General features: G+C 38.7%; 1 protein-coding gene across 24 annotated transcripts in view; it reads right to left on the minus strand.

The window, feature by feature from the left end:
- Positions 1–132: 132 nt before the first annotated feature.
- Positions 133–11,951, minus strand: part of LOC124132743 (V-type proton ATPase 116 kDa subunit a 1-like) — a 56,852-nt gene continuing 45,033 nt past the window's right edge. For 7 of the 24 annotated variants that reach the window (XM_046496821.2, XM_046496823.2, XM_048392461.1 and 4 more), the window contains 6 exons: positions 11,910–11,945; positions 5,674–5,709; positions 2,681–2,761; positions 2,187–2,304; positions 1,430–1,604; positions 133–1,029 (listed from right to left, as the gene is read on the minus strand). In XM_046496821.2, coding sequence (XP_046352777.1) covers positions 927–1,029; positions 1,430–1,604; positions 2,187–2,304; positions 2,681–2,761; positions 5,674–5,709; positions 11,910–11,945 — 549 coding nt within the window. In that variant the 3' untranslated portion in view covers positions 133–926. Of the gene's footprint in view, positions 1,030–1,429; positions 1,605–2,186; positions 2,305–2,680; positions 2,762–5,673; positions 5,710–7,743; positions 7,840–11,909; positions 11,946–11,951 lie in introns of all 24 variants that reach the window. The other 17 variants (XM_048392466.1, XM_048392465.1, XM_048392455.1 and 14 more) reach the window with 9 other exon arrangements.

Here is an 11,951-nt window from a genome sequence, read left to right on the forward strand (position 1 = left end):
CTGACAAGGAAGGATGTGCAAGTAACGCAGTTCCTGGACATGACTCACCAGCACTGGCTTGACACTGTGGAATGAATGCATGGAAACTACTGCATCACACATACTGGAGTTCAATAAACACAATACACATGATTGGAAGACAAATTTATTCATTTTATTCATAACATATCATAAAGCAGGTGTCAATATTTCTCGGAAATAGTTTTTCTTTAGGCAGAAGTAAAAGTCTTACACTTTTAAGTGGACAAAGTAACCAGTATACACACAAAATATATTTTCCAAAGTATAACAATACAATAAAGTCATCAGAAACAGGTACAAACCATATTGCCTTTTTCAGAGTGTGATCAGTAAAATGTCCTTGATGTAATATTACAAACAGTCCTTAATAAACAGTTTAATCAGCTACCCTTGATAGATTTCATTATTTGAAAAAAAAGAAAAGATAAACATGATGTTCTAATTACAAGGAGCCAAGCACAGGAAGCAAGTCACTTTACCCCCTCTGTTTCTATGAGAATACTAAATACAGTTTTTCAAACACTGTTAACACATTAAGAATTGCAGTAATAATCATTTCATGAGAATGCTATCATTCTAAAACAAAGTCTGACATTTCCACTTACCAACTGTTTTGGAAGACTGTTACCTAATGTCAATAAACACCTATGAGCAATAGCCATATTAAAAAATAATAAAATAACTTTTGTTTTACTTCTACAAGGACAGTAAATATGATTTTTTAAGCAAAACTATTTCCCTAAAATTTAAGAGGATCTCTGTAATCAGCTATCAAATTATAGTCATCTTAGAGAATAAGTGTATACCAAATAAGGTCTTTTACTACCAGTGATGGTAGCAGCATCGGAGACAATTGTAGTTGGAAGACATGAACACGACTAGGTCGTGACTGGCCAATGGAAGCCTTATTTGATGTCCTCAAGGGACTCGATGTCAAGGACGAACTTGAAGCTGAAAGGGTTAAAGCTGTAGCCATCGCCGACATAGAACTTGCTCTGAAACTCCACCCTGTACACAAAAGAGAAAAGCAGTTTGGCGGTTGCTAGTTTGTAGATTCATGAGGGGATGAGTTGGGTTGAGTGCATTTTGAAAAGTATTTCAATGATCTATACAACTGTGTGTCTTCTAAATGTCAGAACAAAGTGATGCTGACTGTATGCATTGATCATTTCAGTTAAACCCTACAGTATGGGTAAGACACTAATGATTACAATGGGACTATAGCTGGGAATTGAACTCACTGCAGATCCAGGCCTAGCAAAGGGAGGCAACTCTAGACATTTAGATGAGGAACCCTGGACCACCCATTCAATAAAATATAAGACTCTTAACCTCAGATACAGATGCAACAGGAATATTTAATTGAGCAATGCACTCAATACGTTGTTGACCTGGTAAAACAACTTACCAGTGAAGACGGAGGGTGTGCAAGAAAGCAGACAGCCCCTCCATGACCAGCAGGACAGCAATGGTCAGATTGGCCCAGAATATCCACAAGACGAACACAATGACTGAACCAAACCATGGAATGTCCATTTTCAGTGCCAGGCTGAACACCATCTGCCATAGCACCTCCGACAGCTCTGTGGAAGACACCAGTTGTAGTTGGATACCACCCCATGAGGACAGCTTCGTTACATAATTGTGTAAAATTGGTATCAATCTGTTGTTAATTTGTGTAACTAGTTATTGTTTGATTAACTGGAAAGTCAGAAAACTTGACCACTTCACATACCTCAAAGATGTAAAGAGTGAGTGAGTATGATTTTACGCCGCTTTTAGCAATTTTTCAGCAATATCATGGCGGGGAACACCAGAAATGTGCTTCACACATTGTACCCATGTCGGGATTCGAACCCGGGTCTTCGGCGTGACGAGCAAACGCTTTAACCACTCGGCTATCCGACCGTCCCTGATGTAAAGAGTTATCTCCCATATCAAATGGCTGAAGTGATGCATTAGACAACAGGTCTTAGCTGGTTTACCAGTTCTCACAGTGGAGTTAGTGAGTGAGTGAGTGGGTAAGTGAGTATGGTTTTAAGCCGCTTTTAGCAATATTCGGGCAATATCACAGCGGGGGACACCAGAAATGGGCTTTAGAAATGGGCTTCACACATTGCACCCATGTCGTCTCACCGACCATGATCTGATGCGTCAGTACTCACGAGCATGAGCCAGACTGAGAGCCCACAGTCGGAGGTAGGAGGCAGTGTGGGAAATGCAGCCAAGGCAGAACTCGATGGTGTGGATCACTTGGTGGATGAAGATCTCGCCAAACTCAAACTGAAATAGGACAGCACATTCAAACATAACCACAAAATAAAGGTCTGTGCTAGATATTGGAAAGATGTCAACATTTGGAAATAAGTAAGTGACAAACTGCACTTAAAGGACATCCCCATCACACCTAAAGTAAGATTAACCTAAATATAAGATGAAGAAGAGAACCTGTCTCTATATACAGAGCAGCTGGACAGGACATAGCAAGCTGGAATCAGTATATGTACACTAAGCTACTTAGTCTGTCTCACAGTCCCTGAACCATATTACTCTCAATTTAATTGTAGATGCTTGTTTCTATCGAAATTATGTATTTTATTATAACTAAGTGTTAAGTTTATAGGCTAGTCAAAAGCCTTCCAAATGTACTAGTGCTTACATCGTCCTCAAAGTCTTCATCGGGAAGAAGAGAAGTTGTGGCGCCCTCAATATTCACGCTGATGTCTTTCTGTGAAACAGACTGTAATAGAAATAGTAACTGTCATAGCCATTTTCTTTCATGTTGTGTTATTACTTATTTTAACAGGGAAATGAAATGATTGATAAAGATAAAAGTCTTTAAAAAATATGCAAAAAGATCTATATTGAACCTCTGGACCACTTTAAGTTACAAGTAGTACATCTGATGAGTGCATGTATAGCTACTTGTCCCCAAGTAAGGGGGAAGTAAATAACTGCTGACATGTGCAACTTTATAATACTTCATCAATCAACTGTAAACATTTCTACCCTTTCAAATCTTTATGAATATCAATATATTCTATCAAGAATAGACAATGCATGCACTTATGCACTTACACATAATAAAAATTAAATATGAAAATAAATCATACTAATAATTATACTATTCATTCATGTTACAAGTCGAAAACTTCTAAATAAATAAATATATTCCTTCAAATAAGATGTTAATCAAACTGTTAATCAAATCAGATACATGCAATCTTTTTACAGCATGTTAGGGTTCAATATGTTCAGTTGGGCAATCCAGAAACAAGTTTTAAAGCATAAGACATGCAAAACTGTCACTTCAAGAAATTGTTTCATTTAGCTATGAAATATCTCCATTGTTACATTGTTAGAAAAAGAAAGCATGGTTATAACCTGAAAGAGAAATCGAGAGACAGACAAAGATAACTATACTCAAAGCTATTGAAAATGCAACTGCTTTTGATGAGGGCACTTGTGAAAAGAGCAATTGCCCAAACCTTTTTTAACATCATGATAGTGCTGTGAGGGATATGTGACCACCTGTGACAGTTCGGTTCAAGCCTCAGACCACCTTGGAGCAATTAGTCTGAATGTGAAAAACGCACTGAACACTACACTTCACAGAAACACAACTACTCTTCCTGGCCAAATGCTGCACGTGAAAAGCCAGATCACAGGTCCTTAAAAGCACACATGAAAAATGGTCATCGGTCACTTGTTCAATATGCCAAGACTCGTCCAAGCCAGCAGGAACCAAGCAATCGGAATGCTGCAAGAGTGAGTGAGTGAGTGAGTATGGTTTTACGCAGCTTTTAGCAATATTCCAGCAATATCACGGCGGGGGACACCAGAAATGGGCTTCACACATTGTACCCATGTCGGGAATCGAACCCGGGTCTTCGGCGTGACGAGCGAACGCTTTAACCACTAGGCTACCCGGCCACCCCGAATGCTGCAAGAAGGGGCAACTCAAGTGATCATCGCCAGACATTCAAACATCCATCAAGGCACAATAACTTGACTGTGGCATCGTTTCAACACAACAGGGGCAGATCGTCCGAGACCTGGTGCAGCACATGTGACGACACCTTGCAAAGACCGTCACATTCGTCTTTTGCACCTTCGGAACAAATTCCAAACAGTCGTAGATACAGCCAGGAGGACTTTTGGGACCCGTCAACAGCTGCATCAGCCCCCAAACTGGCTGCATTTGGCATAATGTGCCATCGACCTTATCAAGGCCAGATCAAGCTACACCGACACAGGCTTGCCATACAGCGATGGGCAGCTAGTGGGGGCTGTCTGCAGAATACAACATGGACATATGTGGTCTTCTCTACCGAGTCCCATTACAAACTCAGTTTTCCAGCTGGACATTGCCTTATCTATTGATGTAGGGGAAACCACTTCGCTGACAACTGTGTTTGAGACAGGGATCACTTTGGAGGAGGCAGTGTAATGGTATTGGGTGCCATCAATGCTCGTTTCTGGTCACAGTTGGTGGTTATCCAAGGCAACCTTAATGTTCAAGGTTATGAGAACAATATCCTCAACATGGCGCCCGATATCAGCTTGTCTTCCCACATGACAAAGCATGTCCACACACTGCAAGGGTCACGGGAGATTTTCTGACCCAGAACAACATGCGTGTGATTAACTGGCCTGCCACGTCACCTGACATGAATCCAATTCAACGCTTGTGGGTCGAGCTTGAGCGGAGGGATCAAACTCAACAGAAACCACCTCAGACAGGGGCAGGGTTGACACAGTCACTGGCAGAACATCCCACAAAGTTTCCTGAGGCATCTGTGTAAGTCCATGCCTCGGCGACTACAGGCATGCTTCAGAGCACAAGGTGGACATACCCAGCACTGATCCTCGGTGACCCCAGCTTTGTTCTGAGCCTCTGTGACGTCATCCACGGGTGTGTATTTTATGGACTTTATTGCAAACATTCCATTTGATGGTTTTGTTTGTCATTTTTGTTGGGTTTCATTTGGTTTTCTTTCACTGTTATAAAATACACAACATCTGAACATTGAATTGCGTTTTCAATGGCTTTGAGTCAATGTACCTTCAATATACACACAAAATGGTAACTTTTAAAAAGAATTCAGTCCGTTGATTCATGACCTACTGGAGGCAGAAGTCACAATCATAAAATAAAATTAAATATTTTTTATTTTCCCTACCACAATAAAATTGTGGTGCTAGTTTCAAGTAATCAACTTTTCCAGTTGGAACACTGTGTCTTTTTGATTGATGAACATGATGGAATTAAATGAATTCAATAGCAGAATGAAATGATGACATTACTTATACATTACATGGTATTACTACATAGTACATCACTGTATACTGACAAGATCAGTACGTGGATTTGTGACGTTCACAAATGCCTTATGCTATCAACATTCTAATTTCTATAAAACAAATTAAGATATCATAATCTTATACATATTATACAGACCTCAAAAGTTCAAAGACTGTCAGCAGAGTATTATAGAAATGTTAATAGCAACGAAATATGTGAGCTGAACAGTGAAGAATCTCTAAATGTTATGTAAACTATCAAAACAAAAATCAGTATTCGTGCAGCTCTATTATCTAAGCAGGAAACCAAGGTTTCCATGAGAGGATATTGTTACTATGGAAACATACTGCAGGTACTGAATCCCCGGCTTGACTAGTTGATGGCTGAAACAATCACACAGCTCAAAAAATAAAAATACACCTTAGTATTAATGGATTGTGTCTCTGTTATTCAGTTCTTTCTCTACAAGCTTCCTGTACTACACAGTCAGTGTTGATATTGTTAAAGAGCATAACAATTAAAAAATATATTAATTGTTCATTAGTTACAGTGAAACTGTAAGTGTAGTACTTTGAGCTGACATTGATCACATAGTGTACTTGATTCTCTGACTTGTGTAAGAGGGGTTAAAGCTAACACTACACCATGGGTTTTAGTAGAGCTAACATTCTAGAGCATGATCAGTGAAGCGGCATGAGTTCATAATGCACAATGATGACTGACAAAAGATTTCCATCACACCATAGAATGTTTTCCCACAAAAGTCATAATTAAACAACCTGGATCCACAAAGTATGTCCAGGGCCGACTTCCACAAAGCGATCTTAGCACTACGACTATTGTAAGCCTATGTTAAAGTATGGGAGTTACGATCATCTTAGAGCTAAGGTCGCTTTGTTCAATGGGGTCCAGAGAAATATTGAATCAATAATACCAAAGAGACCTATCTCTGTCACATGCAGTAGACTGACGCCAAACTGATGCTGACACTTCAAGTCATTGTCTGTTGTGATTCGGGCTGGCTGATCACCATGTCAAAATGAGCTCCTTGAGCCAATTGTAATGCTTTCATTCTGCTTTTACCTGCCTTAGTTTAGTATTTTATCCATATCTGAATGTAAGATTTGTGATTCTGTTAACATGTGCTCAGTGAATCCAGGGTTGATCAATCAGAATGTGGTGGTGATGATCTTGTTAGTCTAGTATGGAAAAAGGTTTCAACAAAATGTGATTTTACATGGTATATGGGGATGCTGTTTGACTTGAATGGTAAATGAGAACAATGTTTCTGACGACAAGTGTCACTGTACATGTGATATGGTGACAATGTTTCACTCTACATGGAATATGGTGACAATGTTTCTCTACATGGAATATGGTGACAATGTTTCACTCTACATGGCAAGTGGTGACAATGTTTCTGGTGACAATGTTTCTGGTGACAATGGTTCACTCTACATGGGAAATGGTGACAATGTTTCGCTTTACATGGGATATGGTGACAATGTCACATTCTACATGGGATATGGTGACAATATGGTCCACTCTACATGGGATATGGTGACAATGTTTCTGGTGACAACTGTCACTCTACATGGGATATGGTGACAATGGTTCACTCTTCATGGGATATGGTGACAATGGTTCACTCGACATGGGATATGGTGACAATGGTTCACTCGACATGGGATATGGTGACAATGTTTCACTTTACATGGGCTATGGTGACAATGGTTCACTCTTTATGGGATATGGTGAAAATGTTTCACTTTACATGGGATATGGTGACAATGTTTCAGTCTACATGGGATATGGTGACAATGGTTCACTCTACATGGAATATGGTGACAATGTTTCTGGTGACAATGGTTTACTCTACATGGGATATGGTGGCAATGTTCTACTCTACATAGGATATAAGTATCAGAAATGGAAGATATGATATAAGTGCATGTAATCAGATGCACAATACAACCTTGATTGTGATGACAATGATATATCATTATAATGGGATAAAATGTAGTGCACAAAAACTGTTATGGTGGAAACGCTTACAAATGATATAGATGATGCTGTTACAAATTTCAACCAAAGGAAATTTGATATCAAAGATGGAAAAAAAAAGCCAGCCATGCGGGCCAATATGATAAACAATATGTTAGCTAAAGATGATGACCATTTCTACTGCCTTTACATTCCTTGTCCATTAGGAAAGTTCTCCACTGTGCATCCCTATGAGGACATGCCGTCCAGTCAGAACAGTAGAATAAACTTGGAGCATAATAATCTTAACAGGACACGGACAACAAAGGTTTCTCATGCAGGAATCTGACTATAACTTCACACAAACAGCAAAGCTGGGAACAAACTAAAGCTGCTCACGCTCAGGGATACAAGCCGTTGTCTCTGTTACTTACAGAGAGGTCACGTGACCCAGAGCATTCAACTGACAGTTTCTTGGAACTTCCGGACGACATCCTGGAGAGCTCAGTGCTACACATAACGGACGAGCTCTGAGAAGGAATCACGATCAAATCACACGATTATGCCATTTGGCCACATGATAAACCTGTTCCAGCTATGAACAATGGTCTGTAGCTTAGGTGTGTGATAGTAAGAACCAAGATAACATGCTGGCAGACACACACACACACACAGGGAAACAGGCAGCATGCTCGTCTTTTGTCAGTCTCAGTTCCTGTGATGCATGCAAAGTTTTCACAGATGACACAATATGGAAACTGATTAGTTCCTAGTGCAGCTCCTATACCCAGGGATGAGAATGGATAATTTCCTTTTCAGCTGAAACATCTTTGCAATGGAGCGTGGTCCATAATTTGGGTGTGTTTATGGGGGAAGCCATCAAATTTTAACAAACATGTGGTCACTAAAATTTGTGGATCTGCGGAAGATTCTCATCCCTTTAAACCCTGACTATGTCAATTATTTGTGTATATTGTATCCTGTCCAAACAGGCATCAGATGTAAGAATAAAACAGCAACCCGTGTTATCCTGTGGCCAGAAATATTTCATGTGGACCATCAATTATTCACGTTTCCTATCTCAACTTTCTGCTTAATAGAGATGTTTAACTTTGTTACATAATTAAAGACAATTTGCAATTCTATCTCCATGTCTTGATCATTTTTGTCAGTCAGGATATTTTTCTCACTCTGGTATTCAAAACTAACGAAAATGAATCTAATATAATGTGGGTATAACACAAGACATTTAAGCAACCCTTCAATCTGAATACAGTGAGTGAGTGAGTTTAACTGGGTTTAACGCCGCTTTTAACAGTATCCCAGTTATATCGCGGGGTGTCAGCTTGATGTAGGAGGAAAGCCCGAAGTGATGCAGGTCTCAGATGTTTATCACTTTGGTGAAACCCATGGGCCTCCCATGCCCCCCAATCTGAATACAGCTTTGGATGCCAGTGGTGATACCTTCCTAGCATCTTCCATTGGTCACAGGCTAGAGATCTATGTTGTGGATACATGAGCTATTTCGAACAAAATCCTGAGATGGTATTAAAGGAATTATACACATGTATCCCACACAACCTATGTATGGGTCTAGTCTAGTAGTGGGACGATACACTGATGCATCGGTGGATCGTGCTTTTTTACTTCTCAATGCAAGTATCGATCACAGTCACAAAGTAAGTTAAAATATTGATTCTTACCTTGAATGTTTGCTTTCATAACTGTTACACCAAACACTAATTAGGTAGTGAAATCGTAAATATTTTCATCCATTGTGCCATACTTAACACTGCACACTGCTAGTGTGCCAGGTATTTGGCCATCCTGTCTATGAAAAAGATGGCTTATGCACCACAGATGCAGCACATGCAAGTTTCATGATATGTATAGGATTGTGAGCAAGGTATCATGATACGTATCGGATTGCACAGTTGGTGTATCGTCCCAGCCCTAGACAAGACACAGAGAGACTGCTGAGTAAGTTGTTCTCTATCACTACGCTGTATAGGAAACACTACCTAGATAACATAATAATTCATATAATAACTGTCTTATCTGATATTCTCTTATAATTAACTCACAAACTACTGCTGATATGTGTGATAATGAAGACCAAAGCTCTATCTATCCCCCCATCCCTCAAAGTATTATGTTTCTGGTTCCAGTCTGTGTTTCCACCCCCGATTCTTGACAGTGCAGGCCTTTCGGGCTTGGCCAAGTGCAGTTTAACTGTACCGCACAACTCTGTAGTGTATTACGACACTGTATAACTCTAGTGAATAAATGGAGTGTTTAACTGTACCGCACAACTCTGTAGTGTATTAAGACAGTGTATAACTCTAGTGAATAAATGGAGTGTTTAACTGTACCGCACAACTCTGTAGTGTATTAAGACAGTGTATAACTCTAGTGAATAAATGGAGTGTTTAACTGTACCGCACAACTCTGTAGTGTATTAAGACAGTGTATAACTCCAGTGAATAAATGGAGTGTTTAACTGTACCACACAACTCTATAGTGTATTAAGACAGTGTATAACTCTAGTGAATAAATGGAGTGTTTAACTGTACCACACAACTCTGTAGTGTATTAAGACAGTGTATAACTCCAGTGAATAAATGGAGTGTTTAACTGTACCGCACAACTCTGTAGTGTATTAAGACAGTGTATAACTCTAGTGAATAAATGGAGTGTTTAACTGTACCGCACAACTCTGTAGTGTATTAAGACAGTGTATAACTCCAGTGAATAAATGGAGTGTTTAACTGTACCACACAACTCTATAGTTTATTAAGACAGTGTATAACTCCAGTGAATAAATGGAGTGTTTAACTGTACCGCACAACTCTGTAGTGTATTAAGACAGTGTATAACTCCAGTGAATAAATGGAGTGTTTAACTGTACCACACAACTCTGTAGTGTATTAAGACAGTGTATAACTCCAGTGAATAAATGGAGTGTTTAACTGTACCGCACAACTCTGTAGTATATTAAGACAGTGTATAACTCCAGTGAATAAATGGAGTGTTTAACTGTACCGCACAACTCTGTAGTATATTAAGACAGTGTATAACTCCAGTGAATAAATGGAGTGTTTAACTGTACCACACAACTCTATAGTTTATTAAGACAGTGTATAACTCTAGTGAATAAATGGAGTGTTTAACTGTACCACAAACTCTATAGTGTATAAAGACAGTGTATAACTCTAGTGAATAAATGGAGTGTTTAACTGTACCACAACCTCTATAGTGTATTAAGACAGTGTATAACTCTAATGAATAAATGGAGTGTTTAACTGTACCACACAACTCTATAGTGTATTAAGACAGTGTATAACTCTAGTGAATAAATGGAGTGTTTAACTGTACCACAACCTCTATAGTGCATTAAGACAGTGTATAACTCCAGTGAATAAATGGAGTGTTTAACTGTACCGCACAACTCTGTAGTGTATTAAGACAGTGTATAACTCTAGTGAATAAATGGAGTGTTTAACTGTACCACACAACTCTATAGTTTATTAAGACAGTGTATAACTCTAGTGAATAAATGGAGTGTTTAACTGTACCACACAACTCTATAGTGTATTAAGACAGTGTATAACCCCAGTGAATAAATGGAGTGTTTAACTGTACCACACAACTCTGTAGTGTATTATGACAGTGTATAACTCTAGTGAATAAATGGAGTGTTTAACTGTACCACACAACTCTATAGTGTATTAAGACAGTGTATAACTCCAGTGAATAAATGGAGTGTTTAACTGTACCACACAACTCTGTAGTGTATTAAGACAGTGTATAACTCTAGTGAATAAATGGAGTGTTTAACTGTACCGCACAACTCTATAGTTTATTAAGACAGTGCATAACTCTAGTGAATAAATGGAGTGTTTAACTGTACCACACAACTCTATAGTGTATTAAGACAGTGTATAACTCCAGTGAATAAATGGAGTGTTTAACTGTACCACACAACTCTATAGTTTATTAAGACAGTGTATAACTCCAGTGAATAAATGGAGTGTTTAACTGTACCACACAACTCTGTAGTGTATTAAGACAGTGTATAACTCTAGTTTATTAATGGAGTGTTTAACTGTACCACACAACTCTATAGTGTATTAAGACAGTGTATAACTCTAGTTTATTAATGGAGTGTTTAACTCTAGTGCATAATTCTATAGTAAATTAATGGTACATAACGCTGGTTATAACTCTGGTTATATAATGTTGGAGGATGTTTCCCTCTTTCACAATGGTGGATGTTTTAATTTTCATGACAAGTAATGTTCCCCATAAATATTAATAAGCAGCTACATTGATAGTTGTCTTAACACTGTGGGATGAGAGCCTGACACTATCAGAAATCAATGTTAATTCTTTCCATATAACAAAGGGTCTGTTGGAGACAAACCTTTTTGTATCCTTTCCACATAAACATTGATGATTTTAAATGAAATTAATAAGCAAAATGATCTATGTCGATGCATATGCATTGGTAAAAAAAATCTTAAAAGCAATCTTAATGGGTTTTTTTTCAAAATAGCCATGATAGCTCTCTAAGCATATAGAATGCCTGGCATCATCTTACCAACTCCTCAATGTTATCTGCCCCTGCTGGCATTGGCTGCAA

Source organism: Haliotis rufescens, unplaced genomic scaffold (assembly GCF_023055435.1).
Source record: "Haliotis rufescens isolate VD_foot unplaced genomic scaffold, xgHalRufe1.0.p SCAF_11, whole genome shotgun sequence".
In the NCBI taxonomy this organism is placed as follows: Eukaryota; Metazoa; Mollusca; class Gastropoda; order Lepetellida; family Haliotidae; genus Haliotis; species Haliotis rufescens.